The sequence below is a fragment of the Herpailurus yagouaroundi genome, unplaced genomic scaffold, assembly GCF_014898765.1.
Source record: "Herpailurus yagouaroundi ecotype Mexico unplaced genomic scaffold, PumYag 141, whole genome shotgun sequence".
Taxonomy (NCBI): Eukaryota; Metazoa; Chordata; class Mammalia; order Carnivora; family Felidae; genus Herpailurus; species Herpailurus yagouaroundi.
Window position 1 is genome coordinate 44,435,487 of NW_024412396.1, and position 17,509 is coordinate 44,452,995.

Genomic DNA, 17,509 nt, shown 5'->3' on the forward strand with positions numbered 1-17,509 from the left:
CCCGCTGGCTGGCCTGGACATGACAAACCGTTTCCCTGGGAGATCCTGGAAGTGAAGGAGGTTACTGGAAGGCCCTGGCCCCCTCCAGGCCGGAGCCGGACTGAGCTTTCCGTGAGAGCGTGCGCACTTGCTTTGCAGACAAACTGATGGAGGAGACCGAAGAGCTCTGCCTTCAGAGGGAGCAGAGAGAGGTAGGCACACGGAGGCCGAGGCCGCTCCGAATTGCTGCCCCTCCGCCGCGGCCCCTGCTCCGGGGGCCCCTTAACAGCCAAGGTGTACTGGCTTGTGTTCCTGGCATTAGGGACGCATGTAGGGGAGCAAGGCACCCAGAGAACTCTCCAGGAAGTCAGACGGACAGAGCAGGGGCACCGTGAGGTGACCGTGCTTGGGACTTGCTGTGGCTTCTTGTCAGAGAGCATTTGTTCTTGCCAGTCGCCAGAGACAAAAGTAAAAAGGGTAGGTGACCACGTTCTCAAGAAAGCCATCCCAAAATTGTATAAGCTGTATCGGTAGGTAGTGAGCTGCCGATCACCGGTGATCTTCACAGGAGGCTGGGATGGCCTCCGTAGAGGGACTTCTGCACCACGAGGGTGATTGGGTTGGATGAACTCAGGGGTTCCTTCTTCCTCTAAATGACACAACGTAAGTTCCAAAAAAGCCAAGCATTAGCCGGAGGCAGCCTGCACTGGGGAGCCGCTGAAGTCCACTTCATCTGGAATCTCCGAGCGGCATTGGGCCTTGCCTGTTTCTGAAGTGTCATCAGCACCCCTGAAAGGGCACAGTAAGGTAGGGGATAGCATGGCAGACTTGGAGCCAGGCTGCCTATGTTTGTATTTGACCTTCAACGCTTCTAGCTGTGTGACCTTGGACAAGTTACCTAACCTCTCCGGACATCAATAGTCTTTCTTTTTTTTTTTTTTTAAGTTTATTTATTTATTTATTTTGAGAGAGACAGAACAAGAGCAGGGGCAGGGCAGAGAAAGAGGGAGAAAGAGAATCCCAAGCAGGCTCCACGCTGTCGGCACAGAACCCAACGCAGGGCTTGAACTCATGAACTGTGAGATCGTGACTTGAGCCAAAACCAAGAGTTGGCTGCTTAACCGACTGAGCCACCCAAGCACCCCTGAACATCAATATTCTTACATGAAAAGTGGAGACAATGGAACCCGTCTTATTAAGATGTGAAGATTAAGTGAGATGTTATATATAAAGTACTTGGCACATAGTATGTGCTCAGTGAGTATCTGTGTTCGTTAGCATCATAATCATGTTATTACTCATTATGGGCCCATTCTGCGAGTCAACTACCCGAGGCCTGAAGCTGCAAAGTGCCTTTCCCATAGGAGAGCCTGATTCAGCCCACTTCTCTTCGCCCAGTTGGTTTTTTCTTGTGCCCGTAGGGCTGGGCCCATCTGCCTGGGCTCAGTGCCTCCCTCTGTGACTTTTCTCTTGCGAACCACCTTTCCCAACCACCCTTCACTGGGCTCTGAGACAGGCCCTACTGTCAAGAAGCATCCTGTCCCTGCAGCACCCCAAATATCCCCAGGGCCCAGGACTGCACCTGGCCCAGGATGAGTGCTTGATAAATGTTTGTGGAATGATTCACCGAGCGAACATTTTTGATTCTTGTCATTTCACATTACATCTTGATTTGAATCTAGTAGGACGATCCAGCCTCATTTTCCTTCTTCAGACTTTTACCAGATCTTCTTGCCCGTGTATTCTCCCAGCTGGACTTCAGACTCATTTCGTCATTTGACGCCAACAGGAAAAACCAAACCCAAACAAACAAGAAACACACCCCCAAAGCCATGGAGGCTTTGCGTTAGGATTCCATGGATTTGAGGCTTGGCGTGGTGACAGCACTGAGCCTTCTCCCAGCCGTGCCGTCTGGGCGTCCGTGCCTCCATGCTCTCATCTGGGTCCTGCATTAGAGTCTTGGCATTTTCTTCACACGGTTCTGCCATTTTGACAAGGGAGCCTTCTGGTGGCTTGTCAGCAACCTGAAGACAGGTAATTGAGGAAGCCAGGGGGTGGGATGGAGTGACAGACACTGCCACCGGCAGGGAGAGAGACAGACTTATCCATCAGAGAGGCTAAATCTGGGGCAGCAGTCAGCTGGAGGAAAATTTAGACACTCTATCTAGGTCTTTAGCCGGGAAATGAGGCCAGTGGAGACCCACCGCACGCAGGCCTCACTTAAAGCTGTAGCACGTTGAAGGAGCGAGGCCTGTCAGCTGTGAGCTCCCTGGTCTGGTGCTACAAGATCTGAGCGAGACTCACTCGGGCCCAGCTGATCCCCCGTGAAGGCTGCTGTGAGCAGGCGGAAAGGGAGAGGGCCGTGCCCAGGTCCGTATTCCCGCATCAGCTGCGCGCTGCAGATCAGGAACAGAAATCACTGCTTCCCTGACTTGCTCATCCATATGATGGGTCTTCTTGTCCCCTGCGTCTTTCCCATCTCCACTGCAAGGTTCAGAGGTTGTCTGGGTGCGCGTTGGGCCGCTTAGAAAGGCCTCGGGTACAACAGCCCAGTGATAACATGAAGATTCTCTGATCTTTAAGGGGCAGTCTGGCCTAAAGAAGGACTCAGGGTCTGGACCCCGGAGACTCCTATTGGAGTCTCAGCTCCATCACTGACTGTGTGGCCTTGGGTAGGTTAACTTCTCTGAGCCTCAGTTGCTCTATCTATGATGCTCTGATAAGAGTTGATGGCTGTGGCTGCCTAGTTCCTGGGTCGCTGTGAGGCTCAATGAAATCAAAGGCAGCAGAGTGCTTTTTGGACGGGCAGGGCCCATGCAGATGTGCGCTGTGTGGTGATGCGGCCCCGACCTCCTCCATGTGGAAGGGAGGACCTGAGACTCCGGAGGCACGAGCAGAGAGCACGGGGTGGGCCAGCCTGGGCTCATCTGCCCCGGGGCCAGAAGGCCATGCCCTTCCTTGAGCCCTTCGTCAAGTGTCCCTGGCTTCTTGTGACCTCATCTCTCATCCCTGGAGGAGGGCAGCCCGACTACCTTTCCTTCTCTCGCTGAACTCAGAGAGCTCAGCCTTGTATGTGGGTAGCCACCTAGGAAATCGAAATGCCCAGGGCCCATTAGGCAGGCATCTTGCCCCCCAGGTTGCTCCCAGTCAGAACATAGACTCTTGGTGTTGGGAAGAACCTGTCACTTCAAGGGGAGGCTCTTTGCTCACCTCCCTGATGGATGTTTTCTTGCTTCTGTGATGGGCAACTCACGACCTCTGGCGGGATTCTTCACCTTGTTGCTCTGTGGCTTGAAGACTCTTCCTTTCATTGAGCAGGAATCTGCCTTCTAGTGACCTCTTCCCAACCCCGTACTCCTGCAACTTAAGAACAAGCACTAGATGGTGGAAGAGGCTTTAGCTGCAGCGGGTCCTGGCTGACCTCCACCTATGACAAGGTTGCCGCAAGCTCTCGTACCGTCTTGGCCGCAGGAACAGAAGGTTCTGGCCGTTTCAGGTTTTCAGGTCCGGCTATCATCAGTCTTCTAAGGCTCCACCTGGACATCGGTGTTAGCTAAGAGTCACACAGGGAAATCGAAAGGTAGAGAAGAAGTGAGCGACTGGAAAGAAGGTTCTCTTTCTTTGTCCTCATCCATGTGTAGCTTTTTTATTATCGTTAATGGTAGAAATCATGCTCTTTGCAGAACACCTGGAAAACAAACTTTATTCTTAATCCCACAATTGACACAACTGCTGCCAACATTTTGGTGTTTTTCTTCAGGCTTTAGAGAAATATATATATATTTCTCTCTATATATTCTTATATATATTTTTTTAATTTTTGTGTTTATTTTTGAGAGAGAGAGACAGAGCACAAGCAGGGGAGGGGCAGAGGGAGAGAGAGAGACAGCAGACAGACAGACAGAATCCGAAGCAGGCTCCAGGCTCTGAGCTGTCAGCGCAGAGCCCGATGCGGGGCTTGAACTCACAAACCACAAGATCATGACCTGAGCCGAAGTCGGCCGCTTAACCGACTGAGCCACCCAGGTGCCCCTATATTTTAAACAAAATAGGATCACAGCAGATATTCCATTTTATCGCCTGCTTTTTCATTATACCTTCATTAACATTTGTACCTTCAGCAATTTTTCATGTCATTCAACATTCTTTGAAAACGTCAGTTTTTGATGACCACGTACTGATACATCCTACGTGATGTTTCATTTAACTCACCTTCTGTTTTTGGACATCTAGGCTGTTTTATTTTCTTCTTCTTGTTATTATTTTAGTTGTATAAGTTTATTTCTTTATTTTGAGAGAGAGAAAGCACAAGTGGGGGAGGTACAGAGAGAGAGGGAGAGAGAGAGAATCCCAAGCAGACTCTGCATTGTCAGCATAGAGCCCGATGTGGGGCTCAAACCCACAAACCGTGATATCATGACCTCAGCTGAAGTCAGATACTTTACTGACTGAGCCAGCCAGGCGCCCCTAGGCTGTCTTCACTATTATAAATGATGCTACAGTGAGCACCTCTGCACACATGAATCGTGGCCTACTATCTAATTGTTTAGGAGAGGTTCCTTCCTATGGGCAAAATCACGGAGTCTGGGCAAGAAATTTTAAGACTCCTGATGCATATTGACAAATTTCTTTCCAGAAATTTTGTACCAGTTTTCACTCTCAGCCACAGTGCGTGGACATTTCCATCTCGCTCTACCCCACTGCCCGTGTTTCAGTCCCTCCATCACCGACTAGCTACAGCGTGGGGAAGAGGGATGAAGACATGTGTAACTTTGAGCAAGTTCCTTGACCCTTATGTACCTCTGCTTTTCTCATCTATAAAATGAGGACAAAAATATTATCCACTTTCAGAGCTGTTGTAAGGATTACATGAATTAATACATGTAAAGTACTTAGAACAGGAAACTCACAGCGAGTGCTATCATTGTCATTATTATCATATACCAAATCTGTTTCAGAATTCTCTTTTCCATTCCTTTGAATTGCTGTCTATTCTTGAATAGATACTACACAGCTTCAATTTATAATACTATCCGTCGTTTATTAAGCACTTACTATGCGGCAGACAGTTTGCGTGGATTAGCCCAGGTTACCCTCCCATGAACCCTACAAGGTGGTATTGCCCATCCCAGAGAGTACCCCCCCATACCCCTTCTTCTTCCTGCATTGGATCCAGAGGCCATCTAGACCACACCCCCAGTTTCATTTACTATGTATGTGCAAATGTCTCCCCCTTGACAGGTGCAGTCCCTTCTCTCTGCTGAGCTCCAGCCCCTTCTATCCAACCGTTGGCTTCACACCTCCAGCCAATGTCTCAAAGGTACTGCAAACTTAACACGTCCAAGGCCACTTATGATCTTCCCCAGCAGAGCGGATGGTCTAACGCTCCCTATCTCAGGGAATTCACCTCCTCCCGTTGTTTGTGCAGATTGGAAACCTGAGAGTTGTGCCTCATCCTGTCCTCCCCATCTCACCCTTTCCCACTCCACCCCCAAGTTCTGCTAGCTACCCCCAAATCTCTAGAAGCTGTCTGGCCACTTCTCTCCATCTCACCACCTTGCTCAAGTTCACACTACAATTAGGTCTTGCTGAACTAATGCAGTGGCTTCCCCCCACCTCCTGCCAGATTCCCTGTATCCCTCCTGGCCCCTTCTCATCCTTTTTCTCCTCGCTGCAGCTGGAGTCATCGTTTAAAATGGAAATCGGATTGCGTTGCCCGTCTTCTTCCCCTACTTTCTGCTCAAAACCTTCATTGTTTGTTCTGACTCAGGAAAACCACAAAATCCTCAGCATAGCCCAAGGCGCTGTGTGGTCAAGCTTCCCTCCTGCTGTTCACCCTCACTGTGGGCCCAGCGGTGTGGGAATGTCTTGGTTCTTTCAGGTTCTGCAGGTTTCTGAAGGGCCTTTGCACATACTGATCCTTGTTCCTGGAATGCTGTTTCCTCTTCCTGCTATTTATGCACCTTCACATGTTGGCTCAAAAATCTGCTCCCCACCCCCCCCCAACCACCAATCATTCCCTACTTCTTGTCCAAGACAGCTTTACAAAGAACCGTGTTCCCATCCTGCACTTCACATACCTTGGTTTGTAATGATACTCTCGTGTGTGATTATTTTATTAGTTTTTGATTCTTGCACTGAGCTGTAAGCTCCATGAGAACTGAGACGTGTCTGGGTTTGCTCATTCTCACATCCTCAATGCAGAGCCTGGCAGGTCCTTGGTGCCTATTAAACACTCAATAACTATGTATGGCATGCGTGAATGAATGAAACTATTTTTTAAAAATCCCATTGGGGTTTTTATTGGGATCACATGAGCCTGTAAATTAATTGGGAAGAACCTCCACTGTATTTAGTCTTCCCAATCATTCAGGAGCTTGCATTCTTTTCAAAAGCATAATTGCTTTTATTGGGAACTTAGAAATAATGCAGTGAAGCATGATGAACAGGGATTATTTGGCTTGGAGGAGAGGAGACTTGGGGACAGAAAACTGTCCCCAACACACGAAGGGAAAAAGGATCAGTCTTGTTCTGTGGCTCCAAGGGCAGAAGGTCAGCCCACTGAAGTTATAAGGAGGCAGATTTGGGCCCAGATGGAACAGGTGGATGAAACGGGCCGCCCCCTCCCCTAGGTGGACCTGGGACACTCAGGGTGTCCAGAGGTTGGTTGTGTCCATGGCTTTGCTGGTCGTCTGTTTTGCTAAGAGATGTTCACTGGCTCTTACTTTGCTGGCTAGGGGTATTCAGTTTTTGTGGCTGAGGAGAAGAGCTTAAGGGGACACTATGACCAAGGACAGCAAGTTCCAGGCAGGAAGGCAGCTGCCGAAGGGAGAGTCTGTGCAAAGGACGGAGGTGGCTACAGGGGTTTTGAAGGGAAGTTTTGCTCCATAAATGAGATTCAGCCCTCTCATCTGAGCCCCACAAAACTTTCGGCAAAATCTGCGGTCCTTCATCCATGTTTTGGTCTTTGTAGCTTTCAGAGAGGGCTCATCTGAGGTCGGACCCGGAAGGAAGAGTTTTGCTCAGGTTGTACTGGAATGAAATGGGCTGTCTTAAGAGAGGGTGAATTCCCCGTCATGACAGCCATTCAGGCAGAGCCCAGGCCATCTCTTGGCAGGAAAACTGATCCCAGGATTCAAGTGTCTGATGAAGACTGAAGTGCTTTCAGGCCCCTTTGACCATAGACGGCTCTGATTCATGGATGTCTGTTCTCTTACTGCCACACAGCATATGTGTTGCCCAGACACATGCAGTTATTGACTTAGGTGGGAAAAGCATTTCATCACACATACCTGGGCCCCACATGGGGAGGAAGGAGAGGAAAAGCCAATTGATTGTTTTGTCATGTTATTTTTAGGAGCGTCAGTTTCGTTATCTGGTTCTTGGAGGCATAGCAAGGGCCTGCTGGCACCTGAGGTGCTGGGAATAGTATCCTCCCACAGTGTGTAATGTGGAGGAGCAAAGCAGGTGTCACAAAAATGCTGCCAGCTAAGCTTTGCCTGAAGGGTGCCCTGCAACCCCAGCTGCCATTGCAGCCCAGGAAAACGGGACCCTCGGAGGGCACATACCTGTGCTTACCAGCCCTCCTGACAAGACTAGTCTGGCCCTGGGGCCCCGCCCTGGGCTTTCTGGCTCTCCTGTTCCCTTAGGGCTGAGTATAAGGGAAGCTGCAGGCACCTAGGCTGGCTGCTTCCTAGAGCCTTGAGAATAAAGTTTTCTGATTATTTGGGTCGGGACTGGCTTTTCTTTGCCACCTTTGACAGATGTCACTCTAGGGATCTTTTTTTTTTTTTAATTTTTTTTAACGTTTATTTTTGAGACAGAGAGAGACAGAGCATGAACGGGGGAGGGTCAGAGAGAGAGGAAGACACAGAATCTGAAACAGGCTCCAGGCTCCGAGCTGTCAGCACAGAGCCTGATGCGGGGCTCGAGCTCACGGACCGTGAGATCATGACCCGGGCCGAAGTCAGACGCTTGCTTAACCGACTGAGCCACCCAGGCGCCCCATAGGAATCTTTAATGGAAATACACACCCACCACATTTTCCTCCAGGGCTTGAGAGCCAGCCAGCCTACCTGAGGGGGTTCGTGACTGGAGTTGCCCAGCAGAGTAGACACCTAGAATTATCATCACCTTCAGGCACAGGCCACGGTGTTGAGCATGCTCAGTGTGTTTGAGAAGGCCACGCCCATGGCAGACTGGGGATTTGTTGAGACTGTGTGTCGACTAGTGGGACCAGGGCTCCTTAGGACTTAACTCTAAGTCTGTGCCAGCATATGGCCCAGACTGTACCGCATCACATAGGGGCCCCTGGACTAGAGGGACGCTTCCTGACCTCAGGGGCCCTTTGCTGCCCATGACTCTTCTCTTCCCCTCTGGTTCTCTTCAGGAGCTTGAGCGCCTGAACCAGGTGCTGGAGGCCGAGAAGCAGCAGTTCGAGGAGGTGGTGCAGGAGCTGAAAATGGAGCAGGAGCAGATCAAAAGGTGGTGGGGGCGGGAGGAAGGTGCGCCTGGGGCAGGGCATTAGGACCCACATTTCCCATCGGGCCTGGAGAGGTCTCGCCCAGGAGAGTCTCGTTACTTGATGGCTTGGTTTGGGTCTATCTTCCCAGTGCTCCAGGCCTCAGGGCAGCCCAGACGGAGCTGTAGACCCCACACGAACTGGAGGTGAGGCACCGGCAGGTGCCGACAGGCGTCCCCCACAAGCAACAAGCCCCTCTTGCCTCTGTCAAGCCTTCCTTACCCAGAGGCAGAGGGGAACAAGCCGGCCTGGAGGTGCTGTTAGCCAAGACCCCCCAGCGTCGCCTGCACAGTCCCGTCACGTTCTGGCTAACGATGTCCCTCAGGATCTTTAGTCCTGTGTATACTTTGCAAACCAGTTGCACATTATAATCATACACCAGGATTAGAATCTCTGGAAAGTAGGGCCCAGAGATCTATATTTTACAAAAGCTCTTTGGGTCATTCTGATTCAGCCGATCCAGGAATTTGGAGACCAGTGCTCTGGGTGCTGTTGACGGCGGTGGTTGTCCTCGTCGTCGGCATCCTCCTCCTCATCACTACTGATAATCAGTGTTAGCCCACAAAGGTTTTTCTTGCAGCAGCCTTATAAAAGGAAGTCAATTAGACAAGCACTTTGGGGAGGGAGAAATACTGAGGATCTTACCAAGTAAATAGCCGAGCACCTGCTTATCTCCAGAATTGTGCCAGATACTGGAATAGAGGATAAGTCCCCTTATCTTACCATGCAGGATCTTACACTCTTGTTGGGAAAATCAGACTAACACCCAGGAAACATCCACACGATAATATATAGTCAGGTACTAGGGACCACAGTGCAGACTTCCTGTGTCCTAGGAATTAAGGTATACATGTGATCCTTGTGGGCATGAAGAGGGGTTCAATTGAGCGGGGCCTTGAAGGATGGGTAGGATTAGGAAATTGGGCAGGAGAAAAGGGAAAGGCATTTCAAGCAGGAGGAAGGGAAACCAGGGGTAAAGGCCTGAGGTGGCCCAGGCTGGTTAAGAAAGCAGCAAAGGGGTTGTCACCGCAGAGAAGGGCCTCAGCCATGACCCATGTGAGAGTGAGTAGGGATACTGGCAGGGTCTGTCCAGGGAAGAAAGGAGGTGGGGCCAGGCCCCCTCCCTTTGTTTCTCCACTGCTTCTCTCTGCCTGTGGGGTGGTCCTGGGTTTATCCCACCTGACAGATGCATGTGTCCCTGGAGCAAGTGATGTCAACCCCACTTGGCCGGGATCTCCTCCTTTCAGCCCCAGGTTCCTACAGCTGCTGTCAGGACCCCGCCATGCAGAGAGGGGCTGGCCTTCCAACGCCCCCTCTGAGCCATGTCGGGAGTGGAAGCAGAAGCATTTCTGTGTGCAGAGGGGATTGGGAGGGGTGGGCCCTGCCATACCCAGCCTTCTGTCCCTGCAGGGAGCTAGAACTGACCGCAAGATGCCTCAAGGGTGTGGAGCAAGAGAAGAAGGAGCTGAGGCACCTTACAGAGTCCTTGCAGCAGACGCTGGAGGTGAGGGGCCACTGGTGGGCTGGTGGGCCTGGAGGCAGGCTGCTTGGTTGGGCCACGTGATACTGTTTTTCCCCCAGAGGGTTCTCCGCAAGGGGAACGGGGCCCGATGGAGAGATGATCTAAAAGGTCTCTTCTCTGTGGACCAGAGAGCACGGGAGGCCTAAAGCAGGACCCATGGAAGCAAATTCAAGTTTGCCTTGCTATGACTGTGCCCTTGGGAAATCCATCTTCTTCAGAGTTTATATCTTTATACCACATGGAGGGTTGATTAGGGTGGGCGGCGGGACCACCCACCTCTTCCTTCTTGTGGCTCATTCACTTAGCTGCTACTGGGTGAAATTGAGCATGAAGGGAAATTAACTGTATGTCACCTGCCTCTGATACCACAGCAACTGTGAGGGGGAGAGAGGCAGTGGCATGTGTCAAGGACAAAGTACAGACTGTTCCCAGCCCCTCTTCCCCGGCTCCTCCTGAGTTGCCCCTCTGCACCTTGCGCAAAGACACCCTGACCCCTACTCCAAACCACTGAGCTCATCTGTCCCGATGAGGCCAACCCCTTTCAGACTCAACATTTTTGCCCATGCTATTCCTTCTTCTTTTTTTTTTTAATTTTTTAAAAATATTTATTTATTTTTGAGAGACAGAGCATGAGCAGGGGAGGGGCAGAGAGAGAGGGAGACCCAGAACCCGAAGCAGGCTCCAAGCTGTCAGCACAGAGCCCGATGGAGGGCTCGAACCCATAAACCGCGAGTTCATGACCTGAGCCAAAGTTGGACACTTAACTGACTGAGCCACCCAGGCGCCCCGCCATGCTATTCCTTCTACATATAATGTTCTTTCACCTCTTCTCTGCCTGGAGAACTCATCCATCCTACTAAGACTCAACTCCAACAGAACTGTAGCCAAGCTTCCCTGACTCTTCTAGGCAAGGTTTTGCTGTGAGCTCCAGGCTCCGGCAGCACTTTGCACGTCTTGTTATGGGACACTAGGTTGTGTCTTCTAAATGGTGAACTTCGCTAGACTATGTCTTAAGGTGTCTCCCAGCCCAGCACCTAGCGGCAGCCTGGCACAGCACTAATGTTTACTCTGAATTCATGAATTGCCTTGAGGTCTGCAAGGGTTTCTATTCTCTCTCCACTGACTAGATGCTTAGTCTGTGGTGCCTTTATTTGTTTCTCTTTTCAGTTCACATCATGAGAGATGGTTCTCATGGAGAGTTTCAACTCTAGAATTTCTGGGTAGTGCAAGACCCCAGCCTGATAAATGACGAGGACATCTAAATCTGTTCTAGGGCTGGCTCCTTTTGAGCTTTTTTCATATGAGCCCAACACATGCCCTCACTCAGCCCTCAGGGAATAAAGACCCCAGAAAGTCATGGTGCCCTTGGACGCCGGTTTTAGTAGGTGCCACTTCCACTGGAAGCTGCATTGAGCTCCTCCCTGAGTCCCTCTGTCGAGGAGTAACCTTGCCTCTTTGTGAGGAAGGAGATCTTGGTTTTGGCCTTTTACCTCCATGGAAGGAGGAAGATATTTGGGGTGTCTTTTTTTTTTTTTTTTGGTGGATATTTTATTTTTATTTTTTTTATTTTAACTTGTTTTATTTTTTATTTTTTTAAATTTACATCCAAATTAGTTAGCATATGGGGTAACAATGATTTCAGGAGTAGATTCCTTAGTGTCCCTTACCCATTTAGCCCATCCTCCCTCCCACAACCCCTCCCGTAACCCTCAGTTTGTTCTCCATGTTTATGAGTCTCTTCTGTGTTGTCCCCCTCCCTGTTTTTATATTATTTTTGTTTCCCTTCCCTTATGTTCATCTGTTTTGTCTCTTAAATTCCTCATGAGTGTAGTTATATGATTTTTATTTTTCTCTGACAAATTTCACTTAACATAATACCCTCCAGTTCCATCTATGTAGTTGCAAATGGCAAGATTTCATTCTTTTTGATTGCCGATAATACTCCATTGTATAGATATACCACATCTTCTTTATCCATTCATCCATCCATGGACATTTGGGCTCTTTCCATACTTTGGCTATTGTTGATAGTGCTGCTATAAACATGGGGGTGCATGTGTCCCTTCGAAAGAGCACCCCTGTATCCCTTGGATAAATGCCTAGTAGTGCAATTGCTGGGTCATAGGGTAGTTCTATTTTTAGTTTTTTGAGGACCCTCCATATTGTTTTCCAGAGTTGTTGCACTTGCTTGCATTCCATGGGTGTCTCTCTCTTTTTTTTTTTTTTTATGTTTATTTCTGAGACAGAGAAAGACAGAGCGTGAGTGGGGGAGGGGCAGAGAGAGGGAGACACAGAATCCAAAGCAGGCTCCAGGCTCTGAGCTGTCAGCACAGAGCCCGACGCAGGGCTCGAACTCACAGACCGCGAGATCATGACCTGAGCTGAAGCTGGATGCTCAACTGACTAAGCCACCCAGGTGCCCCCCCCAACCCCCAATGGTGTCTCTTATAGAAGATTGAGTGATGAGGACATCCCTCCCTGAAACTGAAAGGCAGGTGAGGGCAGCCATGTTGGAAAACCTAAACTAGGTTATTTCCCTTCTTCCCTCCCCCCATCCATACCAGGAACTCTCCATAGAGAAGAAGAAAACCCTGGCTATGCTGGAGGAGAATGAGAACCAGCTGCAGACACTGGCCAATCAGAGTGAGCAGCCCCCTCCCAATGGGGGTCTCCATAGCAACCTGAGGCAGATAGAAGAAAAGATGCAGCAGCTTTTGGAGGAGAAGCTCCTGGCTGAGAAGCGGTAAGGGGGCCTTCAACCCCTGAGTCCCGTTTTGATAACATCCCTTGAACTGCACATCCAGACTCTTGGGTTCTAGCTGGCTTTGACCAGATAGGTCACTTACTTCCTTTTGCCTAGGACTCAGTTTCCCCACCAGGCAAATGGGAAGAAAACTTTCACTACCTAGAGCCGACCTGATCATGGTCTCTTGGACTGGTATGAACCATACAGACAGACATTAGTTCGGTCTAACAATGCTTTGTGGCGGCGGGGCAGGTCCTCCAAGCCCCTTTGCACAAATGAGGAAACTGAGCCTCTGAGGATTTGTAGGACTTTCTTGAGGTCACAGAACTAGCAAGACCTGGACCCAAGACTCCAGTCTTCAGGCGGGGGCTCTCCTCGCTTAACCACACCACCCCTCGCATCCCCAGAAAGTTCTGGGTCTCGGGGTTTCTCCAGCCGGGTCTCTAGGAGGGGCTGCTCTCCCACTGGAAAGGCCCGTTGGCGAGTGAGCACTGAGCACCACCTCTGCCCCGGGCAGGATGAAGGAGAACGAAGAGCGCTCTCGGGCCCTGGAGGAGGAGCGCGAGTTCTATTCGAGCCAGTCCCAGGCGCTGCAGAACTCGCTGCAGGAGCTGACGGCAGAGAAGCAGCAGGCAGAGCGGGAGCTCAAGGTTGGCCTGGGCCTGCTGGGAGCAGCCTGTGCGGGTGGACCTTCCCTCACATCCCTTACCGGGCAGCTACATGGAAGATCTCTGCCAGCCTGACCCGCCAGGGGCAGGCGATGGAGCCACCATTTGGGGAAGCAGTGATCCTGCTGCTTGGGTGGGGGGCATCATTGGTACACACCTGCCAGGTGCAGGGACTGAGTCCAGGCCACCTGGTCAAGGGCGCAAGACACGGGGCAGGATGTGCTTAACTTCTATCCGAGTCCACAGGCCAGAAAGCCCGCTTGAGCCAGGGGTGATCAGGGAAGGCTTCCAGGGAGACGGCAGCTGCCCCCCAGGACCCCACTTCTCTCTCTCTTCTCTCCCCCCTCAGGCTGAGGTGAAGGTCCGCATGGACCTGGAGAGGCGTCTGCGGGAGGCAGAGGGGGCCTTGCGGAGTCTGGAACAAGGGCTTAACTCCAAGGTGCGGAACAAGGAGAAGGAGGAGAGGATGCGGGCTGACGTGAGCCATCTGAAAAGTAAGCCCCGGCCCCGGGTGCCCGCCCCCAGCCCTAGGGCTCGTCCCCTGCGGGAGTGCAGGCCCCGGGAAGCCCGGAACGGGGTCTGGTGTGCATTAGGTGACCCATAGATAGGGTTGGAGTTACTTGCCCAGACCCCCGCCGCCGGCAAGTCCCCGGCGCGGCTCCCTCTGGGCTGTAGCCTCCGGTGGGGGCGTGGCTCGAGGTCCCGCCCCTTTGGCTGGGGCTGTGCCGGGTGGGCGTATTTCCCACGGGGGCGGGGTCGGGGTCGGGGCGGGGCCGCGCGGCAGGCGGGAAGGACGCAGCCCGACTGCGCGCACAGGGTTCTTCGAGGAGTGCATCCGGAACGCGGAGCTGGAGGCCAAGATGCCGGTCATCATGAAGAACTCCGTCTACATCCACAAGGCGGCCACTCGCCGCATCAAGAGCTGCCGCTTCCACCGGCGCCGGTCCAGCACGTCCTGGAATGACAGTGAGTGTGGCCGTCCGCGTGCCCTCCCGGGGTGGGGGTGGTCAGAGGCCGAGGGTGACAAGGCAGGAAGGTGGGCACTGGGAAGGGCTGGTCCAGCTCAGAGGCCGGCAGTGCGGCCTGGAACTGGCTGCAGCAGCCCGCCGGACGGGGGCCTGGGGCGCGAGGGAGGCGGGCTGGGGTTGGGGCCTGGGCCCAGCCTCACGGCCACCGTCTCCCCAGTGAAGCCGTCCCAGTCTTTCATGACCTCCCAGCTGGATGCCAACAACATGGAGGAACTAAAGGAGGTGGCCAAGAGGCTCAGCCGGGACCAGCGCTTCCGAGAATCCATCTATCACATCATGGCAAACCAGCCAGGAGCGCCCTCAGTGGTTCCCCGGGGTGGAAAGTGATGGGCGCTCCCCCCCTGCCTCCCAGGTCTTTTCTCAGTGGGTAGGGGCGGGAGGAGGTGGCAGGGGGAGGTCGGACTCTACCTGGCACCTCTCTGCTCCCCTCTGCGCCCCCACCTGGGGGCCGGCCTCACCTTCATAGGACAGGGATGGCACCGCCCTCACCCCCACCCGGAAACCTACTCATCAGGCCCAATCAGGCCCAAGTTGGGTGCTGCCTGCTTGTCACCTGGTGCTTATCTGGTGAGGCGAGGCGGGGCCTGGCCTGGCTGCACGTGGAGACATTTTGGTTGTGGACTGGGGTGGGCAGGGCCCATAGCTGTCACTTGTGCCCACTCCAACTCCCTGTGATGCTGCCTCCCTGTCTTTGTGTATAAAGGACTCCCCTCCCCACCTTGATACCTGCTTCCCCCTGAGGTTCCTAACCCTTTCTTTGCTTCTGAGACCCATAGACATCCCTCAGCCAAGGCCCCTTACTTTTACCACATCGCGGGGCAGGGAAGAGAGGGACCTAACACAGTGACCTTTGGGTTTGTGGCATACCGCATTTGCCATGGTGTCTCCTCTCCTGAGGTTGGGCCCTGGCTGACGGGCTACCCACTCACTCCCATATCCCTCCTGCATGTGTGCCTAGGGCCCTGGGCCCTGGCTGGGATCTGCAGCCAGCAGCCATTTTGAGGGCTCCCTCGGAGGACAAGGAGTAAGCTCAGGGCGTGGGACAGGGTGGCCCTGGCTCCTGCATTGTCCACTCCTGGTTGGGTAGGAAGACAGATGCCTCGGGCTGTCGTGGCCCTTGGTCTGTGGGATCACACGTGTCTCCCTCTGAGCCGCCCCTGCTTTAGCCACCTTGCTGCCTCCTCTCCCTGCAGAGGCTTCATCCAGTGAAGCAATGTGACCCTGGAAGATGGGGGCCTGGCCCTGCAATAATGCCAGTAGCCAGTGGTTGGCCCTGTGTCGTCTAGGGTGAAGCTGAAACACACTGTAGGTTGTCTGTGGGGTGTGTCCCTCACCCACAGTCTGCTCTGCTCTTCTCCTCCTAGCCACATCCTCCAAAGCTACCTAAATCCATTCGTCCCTCCAGAAAAGGAGGTCTGCCTGGGATCAGGGTGCTCATAGATGCTGGTGGTATTAAAGGCATTGATTCTCTGCTGCTTGGCAAACAGAGCGAGGTGCCCAGTCTGGAGCGGTGCACAGATGGCTGCAGGGCAAACCCCGGCAGAGGTGCTGGCCTCCCCCTCAAAATACATGCGTGTCTACTGGCCACCTAGCCCAGGCCGGCCCGGGGTGCCCTGCTCGGTGCTCAAGGCTGCCTGGTGAAGCTAAGGGAGACCCAACTCAAGTCCTGGGTGGACTGTGATGGCTTCAGCCAGTCTGTGGAATCTGGGTGGAGACAGGGACAGAGGCACTCAGAAACAATGCATCTGAAAAAGAGAAGTTTAAAAATTAAAAAAAAAAAACAAAAAAACTTTAAACACGTAGGAACCTGCATAAACTTGGAACTCATTTATCTGACATGTATATAGGGTGGACTTTGAAATGAGGAAGATGTATAAAATCCAGATTACCATTTTATTTTTTGTTTGTAAAGGAATTAGTTTAATAATGGTTTGCTCTTGGAGAAAGACCTTTTGGAAATTTTCAAATGCATTTTCGCTCCCAGGCAGGCTATTAACCAGGAAGGCAAGTGCTGTTCCATGCACATTTACCAATCCCTAGTTTCTTTCCTACCATTTCACCCTGTACTTTCCATGCCTCAGGCAAGTCTGGGTTATTGTCAACAAACTGATCAGTCCATAAGTATTTATTTGTACCTAACACTGTAAATAGAAAAAGAGAAACATCTCTATATGAAAATATATCACAGTGGGAATTACTTATTGGAAATGTATTGATCTGATTTTTTTTTTTTTTTTTTTTAATAAAACTCTTACTCCTTGGCCAATTAAATGTGTTTCCTGCAGTAGGGCTTGTAGTCTGGTCATTGCTAGAGAGATGTTGCCCCCTGCAGGCCAAACGTGGAATTGTGCAATTCCCTGCGTGTAGTCTTATTAAGCAAGCACGTTTCCCCTACATAGAAGGAAATACTCCCCACTGCTACACCTCCTGGAAGTGGCTTCTTAATAATTAACTGAAAAATCTGTCTTCCCACCCCGAGGTCCTGGCTGTTCCCATGTAACAAGGACTATCAGCTGGATTTGGTTCTGATTTGAGCACTGACCAAAGGGAGTAGACCACATGGATGGGAATGACCTCAGGGAGACAAAGCACACCTAGTTTTATGACTTGCTGGTATCAGTATCCCCACTGGAAATTGACAGCATGCCTCCTCTGAAGAGGAGAGGTTTATGTTTTTGTTTTGTAAGCATGTAAGAGAGAGCAAGAAATGGTAATGACAAGATTCTCCTCCTATTTGGTATATTTCCTCACTGGGGATGGTTGATCTGTCATCATGCCCAGGAGTGTCCTGGTTTGTATTGTTTCCCAGCATAATTATTAATGACTCCCCTTTCTGTTGTCCCTGATGTCCCAGTTTGTGTGCTAGTTCTGTGGTCATCCTGGTTGTAATGCTGTTCCCCAACAGTATGTTAATGGGCGGGGTAAGAGATCTGTGAAATACTCAGGTCCTGACCCACTGCCCAGCTCCCAGCTCCCAGCTCCCAGCTCTCAGCTCCCAGCTCTCAGCTCCCAGCTCCCAGCTCCCAGCTCCCAGTTCCTGAGAAG

The 17,509-nt window shown here is 51.8% G+C and overlaps 1 protein-coding gene across 2 annotated transcripts in view; it reads left to right on the forward strand.

Moving 5' to 3' along the window:
* Positions 1 to 16,661, forward strand: part of PLEKHD1 (pleckstrin homology and coiled-coil domain containing D1) — a 31,116-nt gene extending 14,455 nt beyond the window's left edge. The window contains exons 6-13 of one of the 2 annotated variants that reach the window (XM_040477526.1): positions 139 to 191; positions 8,369 to 8,463; positions 9,911 to 10,004; positions 12,587 to 12,765; positions 13,286 to 13,418; positions 13,786 to 13,930; positions 14,253 to 14,402; positions 14,627 to 16,661. In XM_040477526.1, coding sequence (XP_040333460.1) covers positions 139 to 191; positions 8,369 to 8,463; positions 9,911 to 10,004; positions 12,587 to 12,765; positions 13,286 to 13,418; positions 13,786 to 13,930; positions 14,253 to 14,402; positions 14,627 to 14,835 — 1,058 coding nt within the window. In that variant the 3' untranslated portion in view covers positions 14,836 to 16,661. Of the gene's footprint in view, positions 1 to 138; positions 192 to 8,368; positions 8,464 to 9,910; positions 10,005 to 12,586; positions 12,766 to 13,285; positions 13,419 to 13,785; positions 13,931 to 14,252; positions 14,403 to 14,621 lie in introns of both variants that reach the window. The other variant, XM_040477527.1, reaches the window with a different exon arrangement.
* The last annotated feature ends 848 nt before the right edge of the window (positions 16,662 to 17,509 follow it).